The sequence below is a fragment of the Ammospiza caudacuta genome, chromosome 13 (genome assembly GCF_027887145.1).
Source record: "Ammospiza caudacuta isolate bAmmCau1 chromosome 13, bAmmCau1.pri, whole genome shotgun sequence".
NCBI classification, from domain to species: Eukaryota; Metazoa; Chordata; class Aves; order Passeriformes; family Passerellidae; genus Ammospiza; species Ammospiza caudacuta.
Genome location: NC_080605.1, coordinates 14,043,924 through 14,071,634, shown reverse-complemented (window position 1 = coordinate 14,071,634; position 27,711 = coordinate 14,043,924). Strand labels below are relative to the sequence as shown.

Genomic DNA, 27,711 nt, shown 5'->3' with positions numbered 1-27,711 from the left:
GGAAATGAAGCTAGCAGGGCAGTGCAAAACAGAACCCTTTTTGCCCGTGGAAGTAAGGAAGGGCAGATGGAAGACTGGAAGTCAAGTTCTGCAGGAACAAGGAGCAGAGTGCACCTTTTGAGCCCTGGCACTTGAGAGCACCTCTCACCCAACTCCACGGCAGTTTGAGACTAATTCTTGTTCCAGGCTGCCTGTGGGAGGGCGCTGCTTCTGCAGTCTCTGGGCGCTCTCCTCTGCCACCGTGCCTGTGACAGGCTCTGGGGCTCCCGGAGGCCCCTCCAGCTCCCCCCGCGCGGCTCCGGCGGAGCGGCCGCTGTCCCGGGCGGGGAGGGTGCGGGGCAGGGCCGGGCCGGTGGAAGCGCCGCCCCGGCCGTGACTCAGCGCGCGGGGTGACGGGCGGACGCGGCGCCCGGAGCCGGGGCGGGGGGTTCGGGCCCGGTCTCTTTCCTTTCTCCAGCGGGGGCGGCTCGCCCGGCCCCGGGGAGGGGCGGCGGGGCGGGCGTTAAGCCGGGGGAGCGCGCCGAGCCGGGGCCGGGCGGTGGCGAGGGCTCCGCGATGCCGCTGCTGTTCCTGGAGCGCTTCCCCTGGCCCAGCCTCCGCACCTACACGGCGCTCAGCGCCCTGGCGCTGCTGGGCGCCGGCCTCAGCGCCTACCGCGCTCTCAGCCAGGCGCCCTGCGGGGCGGCGGGCACCGAGCCGGCCGAGCCTCAGCGCTGCGCCGGCCCGCGGGCCCTGGACGTCGCCTACTACCTGCTCTCGGACAGCCTCTGCGTCTGGGTGAGCCCGGGGCGGCGGCGGGGCCTGCGCGCCCGCGGCCTGCGGGGCTGGCAGCGGGATCGGCCTCTGCCGGCACCTCCCCGCGGCCGGGGGGCGGTGGGCGGCTCCGGGGGGTGTTTCGTTATTGTTTGAAAACTGCTCGCGGAACGAAGAGGGGGCTCGGCTGGGTTTCCCCTGCCCGCCCTGGGCCGCCTCCGCAGCCGCTTCCCTTCCTGCCTGGCCGGGCGGTGGGGCAGCGTTAGAGCCGAGCGCCCGGAGTTCAGCCCGCGGCTCGTGCTCCTCTCTCTCCCCGAGCGCCCCCCGCTCGTCCTGCCCGGGCCTTTGGCAGAAGCTGTTTGGGAGCGTTTGCCGCGGACCCGGGCGCTTGCTGGGCTTAAGCTTCGCCAAGCACTCCCCGACCTGCTCTGCCAAAAATCTGAGTAAGGGGCTGTCCGGTATTCGAGCCCAAGCCTTGCTGCCTTTATTTATTTATTTATTTATTTAAATAACACTGAAAGTCTTGTAGGTAAGAGGAAACACTCTCACCATTTAAGGAGAAAAAAAAAAGAAAATAATTTTCTGTACCTTTTAAAACCCAAACCTCATAATGGTTTCTGAATTTTGGCTCACTGATTTGTAGTTGAAATAAAGGCTCAACAAGGGGATATTGGATACCTTGCTGAGCTGTTGCTGTTGAACTTTTCATCTGTCTGTCACTCAAAGGTGGCAGTAGTTGGACATCTGCTTCACAACATACTTGCTTGACTGAGGTGCTGTTTTTTAATGTACCAGACATATTCATCCTATTGAAACTGGGTCTCACAGCCTTAAGAATCCTGGAGAAGTTACGTCCTTTGGAAATGACAGGGCGAAGCTTCTTCATCATCTACCTTTTTAGTGTCCTGCTAAGGTCAAAAGTTAATTACGAGTGCCTTTGCCAAATGTGAGATGTCAGTTTTTCCAGACCCATGTCTTCTGCTTCTTGCTGCTTTGCTGTGAAGAAGTTTCCCAAGAAAGCCTCAAGAAGTGTTTTTACTGAAGGGTGGTGTGCTATTCAGCATGTTTTGAGGCAACCTCTGAATCCTCTTACTGTAACAACAGATTCAAACTGGATTTTTATTATCTGCCATATGTTAAACAAAATTACCATCTTGGTGATCTGTAAGTTTTGTCCTCATGTTCTTTTATGAAATTTGGTAGTCTGTATGAAATAATTTATCGTGAAGAGGTAGAGCAGTTTGTTGACTTTACTGCTGTATCAAACTGTGTTAGTATTTCTAGAAAAAAAACAAGCTAAGACTTATCAGCTACTTCATGTGTCTTGAAAGAGGCCAGGCTTAAATTTCACCAAAAGAAAAGGCAACTAATACTGTTCTGTGAACAATGGCAGGTTTTGTTAGACTCCCCTTCTCTCCCTTCTTCTAAGTAGGGCAAAAGTATTTGTCACTGACTGCTTTATTTCTTTCCAGGTACTAGTGAACACTGCCTGCTGTTTTCTGATGCTGGTTGCTAAGCTAATCCAGTATATGGTGTTTGGTCCTCTTCGTGTCAGTGAGAGGCAGGTGAGACAGCAAACAAGGAAACCGTAAAACATGACAAATGGTGTGATTTTCTGTGTGGAATTGCTGAAACTGCACAAGAAAAATAAATTTACAATATATGTCTTAGCATTTGGTTAGCTAGTATATCCACAGCCACAAGCTTCTGCTTTATTTTGAAGGGAATTTTTCCTATTGTATTTTAATAGCCCACAGTCAGCTTGAAAATCCTGTGTCTTTAATGAACTCTGTTAGATTTTTTACAAGCATGCCTCACTTCAAAACTCTTGTAATGTGTTCTTCTCCATCCTGCCTGCACCTGGCAGCATTTCTCCATTGCTTTTTGTAGTTGTCAGTACTGGCAGTTTTGAGTTCTCTCTTCTTTTGTACCTTGACTGCTGGAGAAGTGCTTTCCATTTTCATACACTGAGTGAATGGTTCATCATTGCTGGTTTAAGAGGGAGTAGGCAAGAAAATCCCCAGAGAAAGGAGGTGAGCAGCAAAGAAAACTGAGGCTGTTTAGTCCTGCGCTTGTCTATGTGAGAATGGATGTAAAATGGTTCAGCAAAGGAGCTATGAAAGCCCAGAGTTTTTAAAAACAGGATCCTGCAGAAGATGAAGGCAGCAGCAGGACCTTGAGTAGTATCTCTATATATTTTTTTAAAAAGTAAGGCAAATGCATAAGTTGCTTGTGTAAATGCAGGAGCAGTGGTTTTGGAGTGTGTTCACATATTAAAAAAAAAGTCTGTAAAAAGAGTTCTTTAGGAGGAATCAGGCCATGATGATTTTTGAGATGCAGAACTGAGGCACACAAAGCCTCATTAATAACTGTGGAGCTCTCAAAGCCTATTGTGTTTGTAATTCATACCTTGTAGAGGCTCTAAGTGTATTAAAACCAAGACACTATCAAATCTGTGGGCTTCAGTGGGCCAGATTTTCTCTCCAGTCCATGTTGACTATAAGGATGTGGAATTTTAACTGGTGATGGTTTCCAGGATGTTCTCTGCCCTCTTAAAAACTGACGTGAAAAGCAGTAGCAGTGTGGATCCACTTGTGTTTGGACAGTGGGAATTTGCCTCAGTTGTCATGTAAAGGAAAGCTGCTTATTAATACTGGCGAGCCCAGAACAGCAGCATCATTAAGGAATTCAGGGCCTGTCTTAACTAAACTCCTGGTGATTTCATTGTGTACTTTAACAAAACATTTTGTTTCATAAATTTTTTAATCCCCTCCAAGCTGGCTTGCTGTCTGCTGCTTGAGAACATCATATTATTTCTTCCGTACTTTGTGTGTGTGGGAATGGTTTTATTTTCATTGCTCATCCATCTCACTCTCCACTGTAGGCATTGTGATTCTTAACCATAGACTTCATCATCTTTTCTTAATCATCTGTACTTTTTGCCAGGTTTTTGGAAGCAAGGTGCTGGGCAGTTTGGGCATCTTGAATAACTAACTGTAGCAGCTCTTCCAGCAGAGAGGACTCTGTGTTTGCAGCCTGGTAGCTGAGTTGCTTGGGCATGAAGAATCAGACTGAGATCAGACTTGCTTTATGCTGAGCACTGTTTTAGGAATATAGCAGGAAACTGCATTGTGTGCTGTGTAGCACAGTTATGCTGCCATGGTAGAAGAAACTAGATAGGCAGTAAGGTCTGCTGGTATTTTTAATATGTTTCTTACTTGAATCTCTTCTGTTACAGCATCTCAAGGATAAATTCTGGAATTTCATTTTCTACAAGTTTATCTTCATTTTTGGTGTGCTGAATGTTCAGACAGTGGAAGAAGTAGTGATGTGGTGCCTCTGGTTCTCTGGACTTGTGTTTCTCCATCTGATGGTTCAGCTCTGCAAGGATCGCTTTGAATATGTAAGTTTTGATTACGGGCTGTCTTTTGGGGCATGCAAATTCTGTTTCTGGCTCAGGCACTGGCTCAGATAAGGTGCAAACAGATCATTTAGACCTTTTCCACACCCTGCGGTGCTGAACACGTGCATGTCCCATTAGCTTCAAATACTTGCTTAAAGTACAATGTCAATCTTACTCCTTCAGTTTTCCCATGAGACAAATGGAGCTGAAGATACTTATTTTCTGTAATAAGTTGCTCCTTATGTGTGCCCTGTAATTACTGTTACATAACTGGATGAGATGGCTTCATAGCTCTCCTTAGTAAAGACATCTTAACAGCAGAGCATCCCTAGATTGGTGCCCTTTAGGATTGGCCTGTGGAGCCTGCTTCTGCAGAATCTGTGCTCAGGTTTCACACTCACTTAGATATACTGAATTTTGACTGCCAGTGTCTTTACAATATACTGTGCAATTTTCTCTCTAAGGTACATTCAACTTTCTGTTAATACCAGGAATAAATTAGGTAAAAATGCAGAAAATGAAGGCTAGGCAAGAAAGAAGAAACTGTAACTTAAACAGTAAGTCTTGGCCTTTTACTAAAATGGACCTGCATTTTCCCAGGCTCCTCTCTCCTGGCATAGAAGTTTTACCTGAATTAAATCCATGATTTTTTTTGGTAGCTCTGGGTTTTGCAGGTTTTTTTTTAATAATGTCCAGTAAGGCCTGTTAATTCACGGGTAGCTAAGCACTTAAATTTGAAACTGCATTGGCTAGGTTAGGAAAATTAAGACAGCAGTGAGCAAGGCAGTCATCTGGTATTTTTAGTGTTCAGAAAGCTGTGAAAGAATACAGGTCACGTGGGAAGAAATGCTTATTATATTATTTTTGTATTCAAAGCATGCATAGTTGTTTTTTGCTTGGACAAATGATACAGGATTTGCCTTGTGAAGATGGGGCACGTGGAGCTGAACCAGATGCAAAGAATTAAGAAAGAACCCATTTAAAAACAAAACATGGGAATCAACTTTGTAAATCAGATCAGAGTGAAGCTTTGGGCAACTCCTTCTTTCCTTGTCCTGTTCTTTCTCATCCTGCCCTGGAAAAAAGAGGATGGACCAACATCCACTTGGGTTGCCTTTGATTTAGACAGACCAGGTGTAGCCCTCTGTTAAGATAGTTTAGACATTTAGCACACTTTGCATGCTATTGAATGAGACAACTTTTTTCAGCAGAGTTCAGCAGTCTCTAGCTGCAGCTTAATTTGGGTAGACATCTTTTTCTTCCAGAAGGAATTGACAGTGGAAGGACTATGGGATGGAAGACCAAGCTGGACAAATTCAAATCAGCTGTTTGGTGAAAAATTGGCAAAACTTTGCTTGAAGACTGTGTGTTAGGTTAGGAGTCTTTGTAAAATGCATGTAAATCTAAAGCAGATGCTGTGGATTTGGTGCAGAAACTACTGTGTCGCTGGTTTTCTTGCACAGGTGATTTAAATAGCTCAAATAATCATGGTAATTGTAAATAAAACAATAGTAACTGATTGTTAAAATGTGACTGTAAATGACAGTAACATGAATGAGGCTTTGGGATAGTGTGTGGGTTTAGCTCTATTCTTCACAATTTATTACAACATTGCATTGTAAAATTGGTTTTATGCTAGAAAGCAAAAGATTTTTCTGAATGAAGTCTTGTTTGGTGAGGTGACAATTGAAGGAAGGTTGATGAAGTACTCATTTAAACTGTCACATATTTATGTATTTGTGTTGCAGCTTTCCTTTTCTCCTACCACACCCATGAGCAGCCACGTGAGAGTGCTGGCCCTGCTCATAGCCATGCTCCTGTCCTGCTGTGGATTAGCAGTTGTCTGTGGAGTTGTTGGCTACACCCATGGCATGCACACCTTGGCTTTCATGGCAGCAGAGGTGAGACTTCTTCATGTGTGTTGTGGGTTCTGCTTTGCCTTTGACCCCTCACTTGGGGCTGTCCTGGTACACGATGGATTTGCTTCAACACTTTTAATTCCCATAAGAAAGAAACTTTGAAGACACAAACAAATCCTCCCCTGCTTTCCAGAAGTTGCCAGATTGGCATGCTTTCTCTCTTTAGCCTTTAACTCTGAAAAAAATCTTAGTCTGAGGAAGAGAATGAGAGGGCAGACCTGAAAAGTGATCTTGAAATCAAATGACAGCTTATGAAAAAAGTAATGATTGTGCTTCATGAGCATTGTGAGAAGGGTCGGTGAAACAGCACCTGAGAGATGGAGAGAGTGTGTATGAAAGTTAATGTGCACTTCAGCCTCTTTCTCTGAGGTTGTATTTTCTATTTCATTTCTCCCCAAAAGGAGTGTGACATCCTTTCCTTAAGGCATACTCGTGGCTTTTGCTTATGTTGGTGTAACGAGTTGTGTGTCAGCTGAGATGAGCAAAGCATTTTTGTGCACTCCTGAAGACTTTGCACTGTGGACTCAACATCAGCACGTTTGTGGAGTGAGCAGCAGTATGTTTTTGATGTTGTGGTGGGTTGTTGCACTCTGCCTGAGGAAGTGATAATCTTTAACAAAGGAGAGGAATCCAATCCAAGTATGTTGTGTTAGCACATTGTTAGTTCAGATAACAAATAACATGTACAATTTATTTTTCTTCTCCTATCTTGAATTCATACTTGGAGCTAGGGAGCAGGAAGGAAAACAACTGATAGTAGGAGAATATGATGCTTGTCACACCATAGTTCAGTTATCAATACGTCTCTTTATTTTTCCATGAATATGAGAATGTGCAAGACCAGATTTATAATGCAACAGTGGAAGTGTATTGGAAGATTTAAGTGTCTCTGAAAGGTGGGATCTCTTTGGTGTCATGTCTCTTATCTTGGCTTGGCAGAAGGATTATCAGCATTGCACCAGCTCAGGGTAGGTTAATCAGGGAGTGCTCTGGAGCCTGTGTTGCCTCCTCAGAGCTGTGCTGTGTGGTAGTGTGGGTGTTTGGGGTTGCAGGATGGGGCCCAGTTGTTCATTTCAGTGGAGCTGTTCTGTGTGCTGATTAATGAAGGAGTGACTCAGTCAGTGGAAGTGTGGGGAATGCAGAAGGAAGGGTCTCCTAGCTGTGACTGCAGCCACTGGTGTTTGAGAACATTCCTGAGCTGAGGGCTGTACAAACCCAGTGTGTTTGATAGTCCCAGAGGTACTCTGGAAAGTTCTATGATCATTCATTGAACTTGTTTGTATGTCAGCCTCTGTAATATCCAAAGGCAACAAATTCCACATTAACTTGGCTTTCTGTACATGAAAGATGTCCTCTTTGAGTTGTTCTGAATCTTGTGTTTGATAATCACAGAATGATTTTGGTTGGAAGGGATCTTAAAGATCATCTAGTTCCAATCCCCCTGCCATGGGCAGAGAATAATGTTTAATCTTTTTCACAGAATTTGTGATTTTATCATCATTTTGCCTGTTCTTGACTGCCTTTCCTTCTAAGCAAAAGAATTCTAGTCTGTTTAATCTTTTCTCATAGGAGATTGTATAATATCTTGCCATTTTTGAACATTTTAAATATTCCCTGTATGGACTGGGCAACCATGAGTAATTTCCTTGATTTTAATACCCAGAACTTATGTGAGTGAAATAAAATATTTAGGTTTCTTTCTGTACAAGTACTGGCACTGACATCTCATAGCAGACTTCAAGCTCTTAGTAAAAAACAATAAATCTTTGAGGCTGAAATGTTTTTCTGGTGGTGGCTTGTGTGATCCTTCTCAAGAGGGACCCTGCCAAGTGTATTCGATTAGTGTGAATGAATTACATTAAGTTACATTAAGCTATTAATCTCTCTTCTGCAAACATTGATTTAGCTCAGGGTTTTCAATAAAGCAATATAGATGTTTTTCTTGTGTTTTAGGTAACTTCCCCTTGTTCTCTGTTGCTTGTCAGCATTTTTGGTTTTGCAGCGCAGGGTGGGTGTGAAATGTGCAAATGCCCAGAGAAAGCTGAATAGGGACTTGTCTGTATTTTTGAGTAAACATTAATATTTTTTGCCTTAATATATGGTGTTAAAGAATTAGAGTATAGCAAGCAGTGTCCAGTCTGTACATCTTTGCATGTTTTTTTTTAAAGCCAGCTAGTAAACAGTTGACAGATATGTTGGGTATTGCAGAGGGTTAAATATGCATAGAAGCACTTTAGGAATGCTTTTTTACAGATGGAAAAAATTGTTCAAACTAACTGGCTTATTACTTCTTTGGGAAGTTAGTGGTTTTGATAGTCCTTCTGTCCTGTTCACAGTACTTACGCAGAAGGCATGCCACCAGACCAGTTTCACAGAAGTGGTTTCAGTTGCTCATTGTAAATCCCCTGCATCTCAGTGTCACTTGGCCCCTGCTACCTGCAGGCTGGTGTGGGCAGTCTCTGGGGGAAGCATGGCTGGTGTTTTTCACTGTGAGGATAGAATAAGAGATGGAGCACTGTGGGCTTGATGGATTACAGAGAGGTGATGGGGCCATCTTCTCTTAGATTATGAGAGCCCATGGAAATGTAGTTTACCTTTTTGGTGATTTGTCTTTACACTTCTGATCTTACACTTTCTGATAGACTCAGGTTTTTTTCTCTGTGCTTAGCCTAGAAACATAAGTATGATTAAAGAGAGAAGTTATTTTAGCAGCATTTACATCTCAGCAAAAGGAGGGAATGATTTGAAATTACCTTCCTCAAACTTCTGTTATTATTCAGTTCTCCCAGTTATTTTTTTTTTTTTGTTAAGAAGTGGGATGAGGAGAGGTAGTTGGTGGGATTGTGGTCTCAACACTTGCTGAGTAATAATAATTGAAAAAGGCAGTACCTCCTTTGTTGTTGGGAAAAAAATGACACTTAACAGCAACACTAGTGGCTGCTTTAAAAGCGTGGTGTCTTTGGGAACAATTTTTTTCATATTTATTTATAAGCTTCATGGTTGTCTCAGGTATATTGTGCACACAGTCACCTATAGTGACCATTGGTTCACAGGACTTGTTAAGGTGCAGTAAATGAATTTTGTGTTTTAGCCTTGAGCTCCTGCATCTGCACCACTGTCCCTGCCAGAATGTTGATAATATGTATGGGTTTTTTTCTTTCTCTTTTGCAGTCTCTGCTGGTGACAGTCAGAACTGCTCATGTGATTTTAAGGTAAGTTCTGTAAGTTCTGTTTTACAGGCTGTGTGTTCAGGATGGTAGTGCATCCAGCATGTTTATGTAAGAGGGTAGGTAATTACCTCATTGAATTGCAGATGCATGTTTGGAGATTGAGAGCAGTCCTAAGGAGAGACCTGGGGGTGTGTTGGTAGATGAGAAGCTTGACATGGCCCAGCAATGTCAACCACATCCTGGTCTGCATCCCCACAGTGTGGGCAGCAGTCAGGAGGGGATTGTGCTCCTCTGCTCTGTTCTGCTGGGACTCCTCCTGGAGTGCTGCATCCACCTCTGGGGCTCCCAGCCTGAGAAGGATGTGGACCTGCTGGAGCGAGTCTAGAAGAGTCCTTAGAGATTTTCAGAGGAATGGAGCATATGCCATGGAGACAGGCTGAGAGAGCTGGCATTGCTCAGCCTGGAGAAGAAAAGGCTCTGGTGAAACCTTAGAGCCCCATCCAGTACCTAAAGGGGCACCAAGAGAGCTGGAGAGGGACTTTGGACAAGGGCATGGCGTAAGGGAATGACTTCAAACTGACAAGAGGACAAGGTTTGATTAGATACTAGGAAAGAAATCTTCCCTGTGGGATTGGTGAGTCACTGGCACAGTGGGTGCCCCATACTGGAAGTGGTCAGGGCCTGATTGCATGAGGCAGCCAAAGGGTTTTGGAAAGAGATGATCTTCAAGATCCCTTCAAACCCAAACTGTTGCAGGATTCTATGAGATGAGCAGAGGTGGTTAGCTTTAGTCTGTGCTGATTTTAAGCACAAGTTCTGCAATTTACTTTCTTTTGTTTTATGTGAGTGATGTGTGTGTCTTATCCTGAAGCCTTTATTTGAATAAAAGATTGTATTGGTGTTCGAGTAGTTAGAGGAATACTTTTTTTAAAGCCAGCTAGTAAACAGTTGGCAGATATATTGGATAGTACAAAGGATTAAATACATGTTGAAGCATTTTCAGAATGATTTTTACATATGGAAATGCATTTTAGGAGTACTTTTTACAGATGGAGGTTGAAATGCATGGATAGCTTTAGTAGGTGGTATAGCTTGAGGCATGGATTGAAGTGGATGGGTGCTGCTGGATGAGGGTTGATAGATGCTACTTGATGTCATTCTACAAGGTTTGTTTTAAGGCCCTGTCTCTTGAAGGTTTGCTTTGAAAAAGTCCCATATATGTGTACCTGTGCCACACCTGTGTGTGCATATGTGGGACATGGTGTGTAATGCAGGAGCCTCTTTGTGCAGGTCACTGTCAGCATTTCAGCCCTGCCACTGAGCTGTAGTGACTCACCTAAGAAACACCTCACGTGCTGAAAAATGTGCTTCTGTAGTTACTATAATCCTAAGGTTGACTTCCATTACCTGAAGTAGTTTTTAGCAAATGCTGCATCTTTTCTATCAGCTGGCAGTGTGTGTAGTGCCAGTGTGGGTTAAGCACTGACTGCTTTTTGCTTTTTTAAAATGTTGCTGTTTGAAACCGGTAACATTTAAAGAAGTCCTCCTTGAGTGAGCACAGACTGTGAGCACAGGGCCTCAGAAGGGCAAAGAATCCATATCTAGAGGTTTTTTGAAAAATGGACAAAATAGTTTGAATTATAGAGATGCCATTTAACAACAACAACAACAAAAAAAATAGTGTTAATTTCCTCACTCTTGCAGATATGTTGTTCATCTCTGGGATCTCAACCATGAAGGAACTTGGGAGGGCAAGGGCACTTATGTCTACTACACAGATTTTGTCATGGAGCTAACCCTGCTTTCCCTGGACTTGATGCATCATATTCATATGCTGGTATGAAATACTGGACATAATGCTGAAAAAATAGACTAGCCTTAAAATAAAGGGTATTGGGTATACACATTTTATATTTTTTTACTTTGCTTATTTTAGAAACCAGAGAAGTTACTTCCTCCTGTGTAGTTGAAGTCATCACAAATAACTTTGTTAAGGAGTATTAACTACTGTGTGTAATTATCTGTTTAGTAGGTGTTTAATTAGCTTTTTTTATTGAGTAATACCAGACTGAACTATTTCATTGGCAGCAGGAGATGCTACGCTGGTCAGGACTGAATTCAGTTTATCCTCATTACAAATGCTGTCCTGCCAAGTTATTCAAAGAACCTTGGAACATGCGTGGTTGGTCTGAATGGACCCAACAAAAGAGAAATTCTTCAGGGCTGGTTTCTTGATTTCTTTGTCTCTTAAGACCTGATGCAGCTTCTTGTTTGTAATCCCTGCTCTGTGGTTTTCCCAAGCTGTTTGGCAATATCTGGCTGTCCATGGCGAGCCTGGTGATTTTCATGCAGCTGCGTTACCTGTTCCACGAGGTGCAGCGGCGAATTCGGCGGCACAAGAACTACCTGCGTGTGGTTGGAAACATGGAGGCCAGGTCAGCCCCTTACTTGCTCTGCAGTCTTGGTGTAGATCTAGTAGAGAGGATGCTGAGAAAGAAGTTGAGATTATTTTATGTTCCTTTGATACACAGTGGCATGGTGTAAGCTGGACAGATGCAATGTTCCAAACCTTAATTCTCTGCACTTGGAGTGTGTTTTTACCCATTTTATTTGTTAGTGGGGAGACTCTTTCTGGGTTTAACAAATATGTAGGATTGACTTTTATAATGGCAGCATTACTGGTAATGTATAAAGAGGCAAAAAAATGAGCTCCTCTGTCCAGTGTTTCCTCTGTATTCTTTTGCATACTGCCTTTGTGGGGTGACAGAAGCCCTGAAGAGCTCTGCCTGTTTCAGCTGTCAAATACTGGCTTTGGCTGTGATAGAAATCAATGCTCTTAATTTCATTAGGCCATGCCATTCACTTACTGACTGAAATCAAAATATTAATTAAACCCTGCCTAGCTTTACCAGTGTATTTAGTAAAGCTGAAGCCAACTTTAAGACTTTAGGTAAAGTGGAGCTAGGAGCACTTTGGCAGTACTTTAGTCCATTCCCTTTTAGTGAGGTTATTTGGAGAAATTGGGAAGCCTGCTAAATTCTGCTGCTGTAGTCCAGGTGGAGAATGCTGGCTTGTTTAGAAATTTCTGAGGCTTTTTATTTTTTTTTAGAAGTTGTTTAATGGCTATGATATCACATTAAGAGCTGCATAATAAAGTTCTTCCACAATGCATTGTTTCTTTCCAGTAAGATCCAGCCACTGAACCCCTTTGAGCTGTTCACAAAGGTGTTTGAGTTGCATGTGTAACAGACTTCTTACCTGAATAACTTGCTTGTTCTTCAGATATATTCCACACCAGCAGTGCTGTGAAATGTTGTTACACCACTCATTTCTATATTGTTTGTGTTTGGATACTGTATAGTAACTGCTTACATGGCACTGTAGCTTTAAAAAAAAAGGGAGAAAAGTCAAATGGGAATGGCAAAATGTGAGGCCAAAATTAGTCACCATAAATGCTTATGATCCCAAACAGACATCTTAATGGGTGCAGCTATTAAAACTCATTTAGAAAAATGACATAAACCAAATGTATACAGATTATAATTTAAGGATTTCAACAAAATGATCATATAATTGTCTCTTGGAAAGTTCTAAGTCAAAGCTTTATGCACTTAGGATGTATGAGAAGATGTTCAAAAAAGTGCCTGCAAAAGGCATCAGAGGCATGTGTATGTGTGTATTCCTTTGCAGTGCAGCCTGAAAAATAACAAATAAAAAAAAAAAATAACAAATCTGTTGGCACAGGTCTCTTAATGAAAAGTTAACTTGGAGGGTAAGGTTTTCTCACTGCTGGATTCTCTAGAGAGGAGGCTGTGCTGAGCTTGTGCAGTCATTGCTTTTGTCTCTTCCTGTTTCTTCTTTGCAGGTTTGCAGTTGCAACACCGGAGGAGCTGGCAGTGAACAATGATGACTGTGCCATTTGCTGGGACTCCATGCAATCTGCACGGAAACTCCCCTGTGGCCACCTCTTCCACAAGTACGTGTGTGCAGGCTGGAGAGCTGCACCCAGCTGAGAAGGGAAGGGAGAGATGGGCATGGCTGGAATTCACAGTGGGATGACAAGTAACAAACTAACAGCACAACTATTGGGTGCTGGTCTGCTTCTGACAACAAAGTACAAGTCTTCTTCACTCCAGTCATTTTCATGTTTGGGTTGTTCCACCTGGTGCACTTCTTTTCCCCCAAACAAAGAGTGTGTACCTTGTCAGCTAGTGGGTAACCAGTGTTGAGTTTCTCAAACACAGATCAGTAGATTTGTTGTGTGGAGGTTGTGTTCATTTTCAGATGAAGAAGAAAAATTAGAGCTGAATTCTTAAATACTTTCCAGGTATCAGCTTTAAGGAGAAAGCAGGGAGTATTTTTATATAGTGCATCCTCACAGGGTGTGAGTCCCCCAGGACGGCTGTGGAGGCCTGGTCTGAATCTGTGGTTTCAAGGGGCAATGAGTCCATCAGGGCTGTAAAAGAGGTTAACCAAATCAGCAGAAATGGTCCCTAAGCAGCTGGTAGTTAGAAGTGGGAGACTTTTGGCCAAAGAACCTCTCTATACACTGCTTCTTACACTCATTCAGTAGTGAACAGTGGCATATGCTTGTGGACATAGTGTGCTGAGATGGATGTGACTTTCCTCGGATCTTTTGTAGCAGTGCTTATGTTTCCATGCGTGTGCTTAAATATGAAATGAGAAACAGGGATTGAAGCAGGCATTTCTGGAGGGCCATGTGATGAATATGCAGGTCAGTTAAATTGTCCCTGAGGGTGTTACTTTCTGTAAATAGCATTTTGCTTTTCTGGTAACTGTCAAACCAGAGGTTGTAATCTGTGTGCTAATTTGTTGTCATTTATGACAAACCTTGCCATAAATATTTATCTGTGTTCCAAGAAGTCTCTAATGAGATAATGTGCCTCCATGACAGAAACTCCTTTTCCAGTGCTACTGAATCATGTGAATATTTAATCACCTGCTGAGCACTTGAGAAGCCCAGGGTCTTCTCTTCAGAAAGACATTTTCTCTATATTTAAAAGGATCCTTTTGTATTTTTTTTCTGAAGCAATTACAGTTCTGAATCAAGTTACACTCCTTGGTGCTTTTAGGGAGGGAACATGTTACAGTGGACAGCTTGCATATAAAACCAGATGTAGCTAAAACCTCACCTGAGAGTGGTTTCTCTCCTCATAAAAGCCTGGTGATTTTGTCAACAGGCTGAACACTGTGTCCATTCTCAATTACATGGGATTTTTTCCTCATGAGTTCTTTGGAGTGGAAGAGAAGGTGGCAGGGAAGATTTGCATGGCAGAGATCAACCCTGTGCCCAAATATTAAGGAAATTTAATGGGAGTAGTTGTCTGAATCTTTTAGGCATGTTGAAACTCTCCTTTACCTTCTAGGAAGCAGGCAAGTTCAAGAGCTGTTGCTCTGAAAGGTTGCCAGCCTTGACCTGCTGCTTGCCCTCCTCCTGAGGTGCTGTGGGTGACCAGGGTGTGACCACAGCTGGCTCTTGGGCTCTGGTGCTGATGCAGCTGACACGGGGTTGTGCCCATTCCAGCATCTTGGCTGTTGAGCTGTGGAGGAGCAGCAGTGTGGTGGCACCTTGGTAAACTGTGTTTTTCCCCAGTGCCCTTTGCAGTGCAGCTCAGCAGAGGTGTGAGTTTGCTGTGGGCAGGGAGGTTTTCCAGTGGTCAGGGAGGTGATGTTGGACAGCAGTGCCAGCCTGCTGGTTGTGCTGCTGACCAAGGTGGTGGAAGGTGGCAGTTTTTTACTGTGGTGCTTTGGTTGTTTTTGGGAAACCCGTCCCTGTGTATCCCTCCATTGCAAGATGATGGAAAGCACTTTGGCAAAGTTTCAGGAACTGGACAGAACGCTTGTATCCTTGAATTCACTATAGTCCTGCAATTAGAGCTTTTCCCTTGCTCTGTCAGCCAAACCTGTGATCTGTGCCTTCATTTTCTTTACAAATACACAATTTTGGGAACAGGTTTATTTGATCTTCTTGTATGTCTTTACCTTTCTAAAGTGTTTTGAGAACTTCTCGGAAAAAACCCACCCTGCAAAATGTGAAGTATGTATTACAATATTGAGAAATATTCAGCCCTGTGAAATTCAGTTCTTCCACACTGAAAATTAGCTTCAACTTGAACAAATACTGCAGCTGGGTATATCAGATTAACTTGAACAAATACTGCAGCTGGGTATATCAGATTAACTTGAACAAATACTGCAGCTGGGTATATCAGCATGAATCAAGAAGCATGCACTGCTTTGAGTGTTTCAACCTGCATTTGAAACACTTCTCACTTTCTGCAGGACAGAAAATTTCAGAATTAAGGAAGCATTGTAAGGGCACAGAATTGTTAGTATCAGTAAATATCTGTGTAGAGGGTTGTGCTGACTTTTGTGGTTTGGGTATTGGTATTTTGAAAAGCTATTTGAAAACACTGGAGGTGCTGATGCATCATCACAGGCAGAACTGCTATGAAAATGTGTCAGGATACATTAACTATGTGTCCAGTTGGCTTTTTCCTTTTTCATTTGGGAATGGTGAGAGAAAAGAGCTGTTTTTTTTTTTTCCCTTCCAGGCAGAACTTGCTTGTTCTGAGCTAGAAGGACAGCAAGCTTGGAGAATGTTTTAAGCTTGTGATAAATCTGCATGTGTGTTTATAAAAAGTGAACACTTGAGTATTTTCAGCTGATAGTAATAAGAAACCTATGCCAGAGTCATCAGGAGGGCCATGTGATGAATTAAGGTCATTAAGGGTATCTCTGAGCAGTCCATGTGTTGATGTTGTGTACAGAATATGCTGCAGCTGCCTGATGTGCTGGTGACAGTGGTGTTTTGGAAAAACACTGCAAGCTCACCCCAGCATTACTGTTTTCCTGTCAGCTCGTGCCTGAGGTCCTGGCTGGAACAAGACACATCCTGCCCCACCTGCAGAATGTCTCTGAATATCACTGACAGCCACCACGTGAGGGAGGATCACCAGAGGGAGAACCTGGATGAGAACCTGGTGCCGGTGGCAGCAGCAGAAGGCAGACCCCGCCTGAACCAGCACAATCACTTCTTCCACTTTGATGGTGAGCTGAGCACACCTGACACCTGCTGCTGGTGCCCTCATGAACCAGGGGAGCAGGAGCAGCCTTCTCTAGAAGGGAGCTCTCTCTGTGCTACAGCTGGAACTCAAACCATGCTCTGCCTGTGTTTGTCAAACACCACTGTGTCTCTGATGGTTCTTTTGCAAGAGCTCTGAGATTTCCCAGAGCTGTGGAGACTTCTTGAAAGATTTTGTACAAGTGCTCCCTTTTCCTGGATTTGTTGTGGTCAGCAGCTTCAGTTACTGCCATTTATTCATTGTGTGCCATGTTGACAAGCAGAATGGGAAATTCCTGTGTCTTTTTTGTTACCATGTGATGGTTAATCAGCAACAGTCAAAGAGGAGAGAAAAAGCCCTCTGTGGTGCAGTCTAAAAGTCAGTCTTTCCCCTATCACCTAGCTAATGTGTAGTTGTCAAAAGTCCATTTGCCACTCAGTTTACAAGACACTTGCAATGCTTGGTTTGGTGCAGAAGATTAGTCTTGGGAATCATGTAGCCTCAATAGTTTAAAATATTTGGGGTTTTTAGTAGTGTGTTGTAAGTACTCTCAAAGCAGATGTGATTCCAGGCCACAATAAGTTCTGTATATGGAGACAACTTGTTTTGAAAAAGGCAATTTATGTAATTTGTCTTCCAGATTTTTCTTAGAATTTTGGTATTGGTGAGTGCTGTTTTCGACAGTCTCCCAGATTTTGATGACACTCATGGTGTTTCTCAAATGATTTCAGTAGTGCAAATATTGAACTTTGGGCTCTGCCCTTGTGGAGCTCCTATGAGGCAGCTGAAATGCTCACTGCAAGCTTACACATTGACCTGTTCCTCATCTGTGCTTGTTTTGAAATCTTTGGAGATTGGAGGGGGAGAATCGTGGGCAGAAAAGGGTCAGACAATTTCCAGGTACATGGAAACTGGCTGATAGCTTCTGCATGGCTTCCACTTGTGGGGTGCTTTAGGTCTCCAAAGGACATTTATATTTAGAATAACACAATATTTTTGATGGTTGTCCTCCCCAGTGCTCTCCAGTGTCTTGGAGACCTGCAGTATTACCATGGAGATAGAAGGAGAAGTGGCATAGAGCAAAGGCTGAGTTTATTTAATTGGCAGCACAGAAGGAGGAGGGAGCCACCCATTTGCCCTACTCTGTTGAGCTGAAGCACACAATTGCAGCAGTCACTTTGTTCAGTTACTCTGTGTCCCTTTGAAGTGGTATTTCTCAGTGATGACCCATTTTGGGCCTGGATTCAGATTTCTTAGAAGCTGTCCTGTTTTTGTAAAATTGCTGGATTTATTCATATATTCCAGAGCTGGATTTGACTCTGGATTATTTTAATTTTCACTTGAATAGGAACATTAAAAAAGAAAACAAGGATGTGTTACTTCCTTGATCCCTTTGCAGCCCACAGATTGTTACAGCATTATGACAGTGTTTTTGAGGAGAGTATGGGCAGTTTCTGATTCACTGCAGCCATCTCCATGTCTGGGAGACCTTAGGGACAGATTGCACTGCAGAACTCCCTGCACATTCCTTGTGGAATATAAAGATTTATGTTAAATACATGTAGAAGTACTTGGCCTGCTGAGATTCTCATGCTCTTTCTTGACTTTCTTGGTGATTTCTTCCTCCCAGGCTCTCGAATTGCCAGCTGGCTGCCCAGTTTCTCTGTGGAAGTGATGCACACAACCAACATCCTTGGAATTGCACAAGCCAGCAACTCCCAGCTCAATGTTATGGTGAGACTGCACCTCAGCCTTCCTGTTTGTGTTGTGTAGGGGAAAGGGTTACATGGAAATGGAGAACATAAAGGGGAAGGAAGTCAAAACAGTGGTTAGGCACTAGATGAAAGCTGTTTTTCTGAGTGAGAGAAGCTTTACTTCAGTCAAGTTAGGGCTATATTTGGGTTCAGATGTGCCAGCATAAAAGAACAGGTCTGGAGGTAAGTGAATGAGGTAGAAGAATGACCTGTACTTCCTGGGTAGATGAGTTGACTTTTTTTCAGCTTGCTTAGTGCAACTTCTTCAGCTCTTTTTCAGTACTTCTGTGCCAACTTGCAGCACCAAAGGGTGTGAGTCTGTAACCACAGAATTTAGGTGCTGGTCAAGTAGTAACTGATCAAACCATTCTATAGGTTTTGATTTGTTTTTTTAATCTTTAATAGCACAAAGCTTCAAGGTAACAATTTCAGTGTCTTGTCAGTGTGAGGTGGGCTCTCTAGCACCCTCAGCTTTTGCTGGTTCATGATGATGATAGAAGTGTAGAGGATGAAATTCCATATTTGTTGAATTCATGCATAAAAACTCTAATGTAGTACAAAAAGAAAAGGATGTGGTCTCATGAAACACTTCATTTTTTTGAGAAGTGCTGTTTCCTTTGAGTTGATCAAGCTACTGTGTTCTATACCATGGTAATAAATGTTCAGTGAGGTGTCTCATGAAAGTGATTGAATTTTCTGAATATTAGGTCTTTCCCACTCATAGCCTATACTTCTGTTTGAACATCAGCAGGGTAAGGCCACTATTTTTAGGGTGTTTGAGGCAGGGAGGGATCAAAAGATGCTGGCAGATGATTTATTAGTTAAATATGCTGGAACTCTCCATCTGAGGTCAGTTTAATTTTTCTTTTACTGGACACAGTGACACAAATAGGCTTTTGTTAAGGACGAGTAATGATTTTGTTAGGATTGTGTATTATCAAAAGTACAGTAGCAACTTATATTAAAATGTCTACTTTAATGGAAAGCTGGTTAAAGATTAGCAAATTATTAAAGTGTTACACATTTTTAATAGAAAATAAGTGACATTTTCCTTTGTGTTACTGAATAAAACCCTAGGGAATTATTTTGAGGGGAAAGCCAGAGCCTGAAATGCTAAATCAGTTGGTTTGGTCATAGGTTAGTGGAGGGTTATGTTTGCAGTAGTTGCTTGTGTTGGAACTCACTGTCAGTTGGTGCATAGTTTTTGCTTTGTTCTCAGAATTCCTTCCACCTTTCTTTTCTTATTGCCATTCTCATTCCCCTTTGCCCCCCCATGACTTTGGGCAATAGTGAAAATAGACATTTAAATATTAAATGAAATCCAGTTGTTGGACTCTGGAAGCATATTATTTGTCTTCCTTCTTACCTTTACTTATTTAATTTGGATAATATTTAACTAACTTGAAATTCAGTCATAACAGTTCCCTGACAACTCAGTTTAATTTAATTGAGTTTTCAGACCCTATTCAAGTGGTTTGTTGGGAGGGTGGCTGGAGGGAGCAGGTTATTAAAACTTCCTCCACTTGTCCTTGTCAGTACCATTTTGGAACCAATATGGCAAAAATCAAAATAGGTTTTTTTCTTCCCAGTGTTGATCTAACTTTCAGTCACCCATGAGTTTTGTAGAGACCTTTATTAAAAAGGCTGTCATAAGAAGAGGGCTGGGAAGCTTTTGAAACCTTTGTGCATCTACAGGCACTGTTCAGGGCCATGTGGTGTCTCCCTAGGAGCTGCAGTTTGGGTGTAGACTTCAGTGGGGGCAGCATATTGCCCTGCAAGTCACAGCCAGCATGGGTTTCCTTTTCTTTTCTTTCTCTCTGTGGGTTTGCGTATCATAAGGAGCATCTTGGAGCTGGTAATAATTTTAATCTCCTTCTGTTGACATACTTATCAACTGACTTCTATTTACTGCTGATACTGACTGTATTGCTTTCTGCAGGCCCATCAGATTCAGGAGATGTTCCCTCAGGTCCCTTATCATTTAGTCCTGCAGGATCTGCAGCTAACTCGTTCTGTGGAGATCACCACTGACAACATCCTGGAAGGGCGCATCCAGGTGCCTTTCCCCACACAGGTGAGTCACAAACTGTGCACCTAAAATTACTTTCTTTCTTATCACAGCACTGAGCCTCCTAATAATGACTGAGGGGAATGAAACGAGTTGAAACACAGGTGAATCAGTGGGATTTGTTTTTCCCTTTGTTTAAATCTCTGTAAATGCTGTGTATTCAGTCATGTACCAAAAATATATTGAAAATGTCCTAGCTAGACAAGAGACAAATATTTGCTCAGTTAAAGCAGCTCTTCCCAGTCTCTCTTGTGCAGAGCTTTTAGAACATTTCCAGTTGATTTCTCTGCTGACAGATAATTGAATTGTACCACTTAGGAAGATTTTTTGCAAAGAAAGTTGGCAAAATGATGCCTTGTTCTTAATTAGTGCCAGCAGATTTCAGTAAAACAGTCTGGGGACAGTGTTTCTGTTAATAAGAATATTGAATTCTGGTTCTGTGCACATGTTATCTGGAGTCTGTGTGTGGGGAAGCAGAGGCAATTCTCTCTCAACACAGAGCATTCTGTTTATTGCTAACTTATCTGTTTCTAAATTGAACACAATGCCTGACATTGCAGAGGGCAGAGTTTGAATGTGTTCAAAGAGTTCAGGTTTTTTTGCTCTTTCCCACACTGTATTAAACCCATGATGTTTGCATTTCAGCGTGCAGACAGCATTAGACCTGCATTGAACAACCCTGTGGAAAGGCACAGTACTGATCAGGAGGATACTGGAACTGTCACACAGGTAAATTGGCATAAAAATGGTCAGAAACCACAATTAGAAGCTGAATGGACTGGTAGGTGCCTTTGGTTCTGTAATCAGGTCAGGTTGGTGGCAGCCCTTCCTTCCATTTCACATCAGAGCTAACACAGTCAGGCAGATAAATCAGATATGAATATAGTGCCCCTGTAAAGGATTATCTGTGTGCTTTTCTTTTTCTTCCTTGAGGGAAAGTGCTCTCAAATGGTACAAAGAACAGAGGATCATCATGTCTCTTTTCATGTCTGGTCAGCCCATGCCTGTCTGTGGAATATGAAGAGCAGGTAGCTTTGCTCTTCCTCTTTTTCTTCTCATTCCCATTCTATACATCTCCAAACACTTCCATTAAAAGGAGGAGTATTTCTTTTTAGAGTATAAGAATTCTTTTGTGTTCTGGAGGAAGCACTTTACGACACGGGGAGCTTTGGTGGGAATGGAGAGAGATATGAACTGGACCAAGAGATAACAGCCCTTCTGTATGCACAGCACAATAATGGGTTTTGCTGTTCTTTGCTAAGGCCTTTACTAAGCAGCATGTGCTAGCTAAAGTGTGGCAGAGAAAGAAAATTGCCCTGTGAGTAAAGGAAGATCTCATTTCACTTTTGTTTTCCCTGACTGTAATAGTGACATCCTGAGGGGTTCTGTTTTATAAATCTCTCTTTCTGCTTGTTGAGTAAATTTGTGAGGTGTGTGACTTCCTCTGCAGCCTTTAGTGACCTGAAGAGCCAACCTGTTACTACCTGGAATTCAACTGTAGCAGTTCCCTTGTTAGCAGGTTGCAAGACAAAAGATCCTTTGATTTGGTGTGATTCTGCAGTTGAGGCTGAGGAAGAGGTGGTAGTGATGGTACAGATATTTGGTATGAGCCTGAGGTAGCAGCTACAGAACTGCAGGAATGACAGTCTTGGTCTGGATCAAGCATTTTTTGGTTTTGAATCTTTGTAACCTTATGAAAAACCCCCAAACCTTAGGTGAGCCAGCTTGCATCTTCTGACACAAATGGCCCAGGGGGACAAAGGGGTGATCTTGTCTGACCATTGACAGAGTGGCCTCTGAGTGGCCACTCAGAGTGGCCTCTCTGCTTCCCCCAGCAGAGCTTCCCTTTTCCCTGCCCACCTGTGTGGCAATTGGAAGCAGCAATTGAGTTGCTCTGTACCTGTTCCATGGGTCTGCCAAGGTCATCTTGGTCCCCAGCACAATCCATGGGATCATTCCATGGGGCTCTCTTTCCCTCCTCAGGGATGTGGCAGTGCTTTGTGAGGCAGTCCAGTGGTTGCTCCTGTGTCATCCCAGTGCATTTGTGTGCACTTTGGTAAATTGCAGCAGTGGTGGTTTTGCTGAGAGAGGCTGAACACCCACACTTGTGTTTGAGGTTGCAGTGTCTGTACCGTGCTGATTTGGGCTCTGGGACTCCTGCTTGGCTCACCTACCTAATGGGAAGTGACATTTGTCTCGGTGTTTGCTCTCTGAAGTTGTTCTGTTAGGGAGATGGCCTTACTGGCCTGTCTCTAGGGCTTTGGCATGACTCAACTTGTTTTGCGCCTCAGCTGCCTGAGCCTGTGTGTTGTACTGTGATGCTGCCACGTCTGGGCTGTTGGGGCTGGAGCAGCAGTCCCAGGGAATCGGCAGCTCTGCCAAAGGCCCCAAACCAGGCAGTAGGAGCTGCCTTGGAGCATCCCACTGGCTTGAGTTGTTCTCTAGGATACCAAATGATGGCTGCAGCCTTCAGTGCTTCCCTGGGGTGATTTGTTTCTTGATGCCACCACTCCTGGCTCTGGCCGTGGCTGTGCATTTCTGCACTGGGGGCTGATCTGGTGGTGTGTGGCAGGGTGTGATCAGGATGTGCTGTTTCCCCTCTGCTGTGCACCCACACCATCACCCAGCAGCTCACTTTTCGGGTTAGTGTTATCAGCTGGCTGTCGGGGGGAGAGGTGCCATGTAGGGCTGCCAGCTCCTCTCTTGGCACACTGTGCTGGGGACAGTTGCCAGCCTTGCTCCAGCAGTCTAAACCAGGATGATTTGGGTGCTGCAGAACCCAGTGAACCGAAGCCTCATAAATTCCCTTCTTGAGCACAAATTATCTTTGCAAATACATTTGTTATTCTTTCCTTAGTATGTGGATTTCTGCTTTTTCAACTCTTTACTGTTGCATCACTTGTCAAGTCAGCTGCAGAATCTGACTTTCAAATGCCCCATTTTCAGAGAGCATTAATTATGAGTAATTAATGTTTGTCTTTGACATTACTTTCAAACATGGCATAAAAGATACAGCGTTATAGGATACAGGATCTTTGAGCATGGTTTGAAATAGCTTTGTTCTGTTTTTTGGCTGGGTTTTTCAAAGGAACCCGAAGGAATTGGGTACAGCAGGTGAGACTCTGGTTTCTTCCAGTGCCTCAGAAAATGACAATTCTTTGTAGCTTCTTGTTTTGATGCAAAGAAGTCCAAATTCTGCAAAGATGTATGCTTTATTTCCTTTTCTCTTAGACTGAGAGAGTGCCTCTTGAACTGAACTCTAGACTGGAAGAAATGGTGGAATTCAACGAGATGGAAGCAGAACCTAATGAAGCAGAAGATTTTGAGGCCAGGGGAAGTCGCTTTTCCAAGTCAGCCGATGAGAGGCAGCGAATGCTGGTTCAGCGGAAGGAGGACTTGTTGCAACAAGCTCGAAAGTATGTTCATTACTGAAACTCCACTCTGGCCACTCAGAGTCCCCCAGAATGGGTTTCAAATCGGTTTGGACCACTGAGAGCCTGGATTGATGTGAAAAGTAGTAAGAGGAATGAATACATCTGCCACAGCAGGCTCAGGATGCTGTACTGCTAAACCTAGCTCAGAAATAGCATCACATGTCCCAACATGCACACAGCTTCCTGTGCAGTTCATCCAAAGCTCTTTGAAATCAAAGGCTGATTTTTCCAGCTTCAGTGGGCTTTAGTCTAAGAATGTACTGAGAACTGGTTACTTGGGTTGAATCCTTTAGCAATCTTTAGTTTGGCTCCTGGCACAGTGTCAGCCCTCACTGCCTGTGCTCTTACAGCTGAAATTCCTGTCAGGCATCACTTTTTCCTGATACAGAGCCCAGAGCAGTGCAGATCTGACAGGTGACCCTTACTAGATCTCACCAGAGGTGCTCAGCACCAGCCAGTCAGCACTGCTGAAGAGAGAGGGACCAACTTGAACTGTTTCTTTTAGCCCAATGAGTAATAGCTGTTACAGGTAGAATTCGAATTTTGTACTGGTATTCCAGTTACGTTGGTAGATTTTACTGGCATCCAGTTCCTGATTAAGCAGAAAAGGAAAAGCACTTTAGTGATGTAGAAAACACTGCAGTGTTTTTATCAAGTATTTTCCCTTCCTTTGTATTGCAGGGACACAGGTTCTGGGTCCTTTGGTGTTGTCAGGCTACTGCTGCTCTTTTTCTTTTCTACACTGAAATGCCCTATAAATACCTGGGAGTGTGACACCATTTATAAGTCTATAAACAGACTTACTCTTAGACTTAATTTTTCCTTGATGTTTGAAAAAATGTCTTTTAGGAAGACAGAGTATTTTTGACTTTCTTGTTCACTGGTTTGAAGAGCTGTTGAATTTCAAACTACTGGTTTTTTGCCATTAAAGTGTAAGAATTCACTGGGATGTTAACTCTGGCAGCAACTTCCTTGCCCCCTGGCCTTAGAGTGTGCAGCCCCTAGCGCCCCCTCTGTCACTGGCTTACCTGCTGCCATCGGGGAGTGCCTTGTTGTGGTAGGCAGTGCCAGAGGCTGAGGAGTGGAGTAACAGGAACAGAGGGAGTCAGTAACTCACCTGCTGTGAATGGCTCTGAGCTGAGGACAGCCCTGACCTTTAGAACTGGCTCCTTCCCAAAGGCACAAAGATCTTGTACAAAACCTAAGAGCTTGTGCCAACTCTGCAGAGCCTGTTGTAGATGATGTGGGCTTTTTTAGGAGCACATAACCTGCGTGCACTTTTATTGAGGCATTTTCCTCCAGCCCTCCCGACTGCAGCAATGCATTTCTCAGAGCCAGAACGAGGTGGGTTTTGCTCACTCATCTTTTCCTTTATTCCCTCAGGCGTTACTTGAACAAAACCTCCGATGAGGAGCTGAGCACAGAGAAGCCTTTGCCCGAGGGAGCGGCGGACGCCGCCACCCTGCGCCGCAGGACCCTGGCTGCCGCCGCCGAACGGAGACTTCAGATGCAGCAAAACTCTTAGCGCTCGCTGCCCCTCCTCCTCCTCCTCGTGAGCAACGTTGAATAAATAAATTACGTACAAAAAACCCTGCGCTTTCTATACCAGCAAGAAAGTGTCTCTTCAGAGTTCAGCTGGCTGTGCTGCCGAGTGAGCTGGCTGCCTCTCTGCTGTATAAAGCATGTGGTCTAATAATGTTTGGACAGCTGACAAATTAACCTTTTTTGTAATATTTTCTATGTGACGTTGATCCTCTACACAACAAAAGGCAATTTCTAAACCACGGGCATGACTTCTGCAGCTGGCATGAGCTATGGGGCTGACGGCACAGCAGAGGCTGGGGAAGTGTGTTCTGAGGTAGCTGTGGGTGCAGGTCACGGAGTGCACAGGCACATTCTGCTCGAAATCAGGGCCAGTTACTCCGAGGAAGGAAGCTTAGAAGCTTGCAGCAAGCCCTGTGTTAGACGAGCAGGCTCCTCAGTCCCTGTTCCTTCAGCAGCCAAGGTGTTACGTAGGGCGGCTTGAAGGGCTGGGGGAGCCTCGCTGGGAGGTTCTTACACTGGATGAAGTTGTCTGGCTACACAACACAGAAAAACCTGAATTCATGAATTGTGCAGCAAAGCGCTGATTCCTGCATAAAATAGTTCACTGTTGCTGGGCTCTTCTGCACTGGCAGAGGTTTGGCTCTGTCCATCCCCAGGGCTGCACTTTGCCTTTGCCTTTATGTCCAGGAACAAGCAAGGGACAGAGGGGATGGAGTGAAGAAGAGGGACCTAAGGTGAGGTCACAGTGTTGCCGTGAGCCGAGGGAGTCACAACCTGCCTGTCCTGGACTCCAGCACCACACCGATGGGCGGTGCAGAGATCGCTCCATTATCTTGCTTTTTATTTCATTTTTAACCCCACAATCTCACCCTGAGTTTATTCAGAAAGACTGGAGGAACGGGGGCAGCTGGACCTTTGCTGGCTGCAGCCCAACCTGCTAACCTGGATTTTTAAAAGAATTTTGAGATCCCCTTGGCGCCGCCGCCACTAGCTTATCTAGTTGAATTTTACATGGCAGTGACTTAATTTTTAAACTACTGAAGAGTGAGTTCTAGTTTCACCGTCCTTTAGAAGGAGCCCAGTATTATCTAGAATTGTTGGTAGTTTTTTTACTGTTGGTTTTTAGGTGAAGGTGAATTTAATGAGAGGAATTGCATCAATGTTTAGGTGAAAATAATTTATTTCAATAAAACTCTTTGGGAAGCCTTACCTTGCAATGCTATTAGTAAACCTCAAAAAAATTTTTTGAGATCTTTGGTTTTGCTTTGAACACAGCTGTTTTGTTTTTACTGTTTAAAAAAACCCAACAAAACAAAAATAAAACCTTGATCAGTGTTGGAAATCGTTTGTAAATTTCTGTAGTGTGATTTCTCATGTTTTCTCATGGTGTTTCAGAGACTCGGGCTGTTCTTTCCAGGCTTCTGTTGCTCTCCTGACTTTTCCCGGCAGCTCCCAGAGGAGTGGACCCTGGCCAGCCGCTGGATGGCACCTTTGCCTGCGGCAGCGCTGCACAGTGACCTACTTGAGCCGTGAAAGGCTGGTTTGTGCTCAGGAGCACAGGACCAGTGCTGGCCTCTTGGCTGGCTCTGCCTCCCTGCGAAGGGAGGTCATCTGAGGCGAGGCCTGATCGACTTTCCCAGTGCCAGCATACGCTTCTGGTGGCTGTAAACAGCAGGAGCCTTGGAAAAGCCGTGTTGGTCAGGAGCTGCTGCTGCTCTCTGCCAAGCACCCCTCCCTCCTTCCCTCCTTCCCTCCTTCCCTCCTTCCCTCCTTCCCTCCTTCCCTCCTTCCCTCCCTCCCTCCCTCCCTCCCTCCCTCCCTCCCTCCCTCCCTCCCTCCCTCCCTCCCTCCCTCCCTCCCTCCCTCCCTCCCTCCCTCCCTCCCTCCCTCCCTCCTTCCCTCCCTCCCTCCCTCCTTCCCTCCTTCCCTCCCTCCCTCCCTCCTTCCCCCCCTCCCCGGGGCTGGGCAGGGGACACGCCGGGTGGCACAGGGGGTCACCTTGCCTATGGCTCCATCCCGGGTGGTCCCGTGGGGTTTGGAAGTGTTCCCGTGGTACAGGAGGGGATGGATGTCAGGTGTGGTGCCCAGAGCCAGCCCCGTGCCAGGCAGTGCCAGCGCTGTGGCCAGGGGCTCTCCAGGAGTCCCACCTGTGGTCACGGTGACCAGTGCTGGCAGGCACAGGAGCTGGGGACCTGGGATGAAGGAGAGTGCAAGAAAAACCCCAACTGGGAAAAAACCCCAACTGGGAAAAGAACCCAACCCCTCAAAGATCCAAACAAGCCCCTAATTCCCTGAGCAGCAGGGAGAAAACCTCAACTTTCTTGGAAAACCTTCCACTTTCAGGGAGAAACACTTGAATATTGTGGGATTCATGTTGCCATAAATGAAGGACTCACCCTGGTGATGAGCTTTGCATTCCCTAAAGAAAGAAAGATCTTTTCTTGCCTGGGGGGACTTTTGCTTTGGAAGAAACAGAGAGCTTCCACCCATGGCTTTCTTAGGATTTACACCCATTCTATATTTACACCAATCCATAGTTCCCTTCTCCCTCTGCTACCAGCAGCAAATCCCCCCCAAAAT

General features: G+C 44.4%; 1 protein-coding gene across 3 annotated transcripts; it reads left to right on the top strand.

Moving 5' to 3' along the window:
• The first annotated feature begins 478 nt into the window (after positions 1 to 478).
• Positions 479 to 26,473, top strand: AMFR (autocrine motility factor receptor). Of its 3 annotated transcripts, none has more exons than XM_058813266.1 (14): positions 479 to 777; positions 2,226 to 2,318; positions 3,992 to 4,156; positions 5,905 to 6,057; positions 9,247 to 9,287; positions 10,950 to 11,082; positions 11,547 to 11,680; positions 13,111 to 13,221; positions 16,126 to 16,316; positions 17,961 to 18,064; positions 20,024 to 20,158; positions 20,798 to 20,881; positions 23,384 to 23,568; positions 24,970 to 26,473. In XM_058813266.1, exons 1-14 carry the CDS (start codon positions 556 to 558, stop codon positions 25,109 to 25,111), a joined length of 1,893 nt encoding a protein of 630 aa, XP_058669249.1. In that variant the 5' UTR covers positions 479 to 555; the 3' UTR covers positions 25,112 to 26,473. The 3 variants fall into 3 exon arrangements, with proteins under 3 accessions (XP_058669249.1, XP_058669250.1, XP_058669251.1); XM_058813267.1 differs by lacking the exon at positions 479 to 777 and adding an exon at positions 1,088 to 1,196; XM_058813268.1 differs by lacking the exon at positions 479 to 777 and adding an exon at positions 1,219 to 1,917.
• Positions 26,474 to 27,711: the final 1,238 nt, after the last annotated feature.

Coding starts and splice junctions, on each gene's coding strand:
- AMFR (XM_058813266.1), top strand. CDS start 556: ATGCCGCTGCTGTTCCTGGAGCGCTTCCCCTGGCCCAGCCTCCGCACC. Junction 2,319..3,991: donor TTCGTGTCAGTGAGAGGCAG/GTGAGACAGCAA, acceptor CTTCTGTTACAG/CATCTCAAGGATAAATTCTG. Junction 4,157..5,904: donor GCAAGGATCGCTTTGAATAT/GTAAGTTTTGAT, acceptor TTTGTGTTGCAG/CTTTCCTTTTCTCCTACCAC.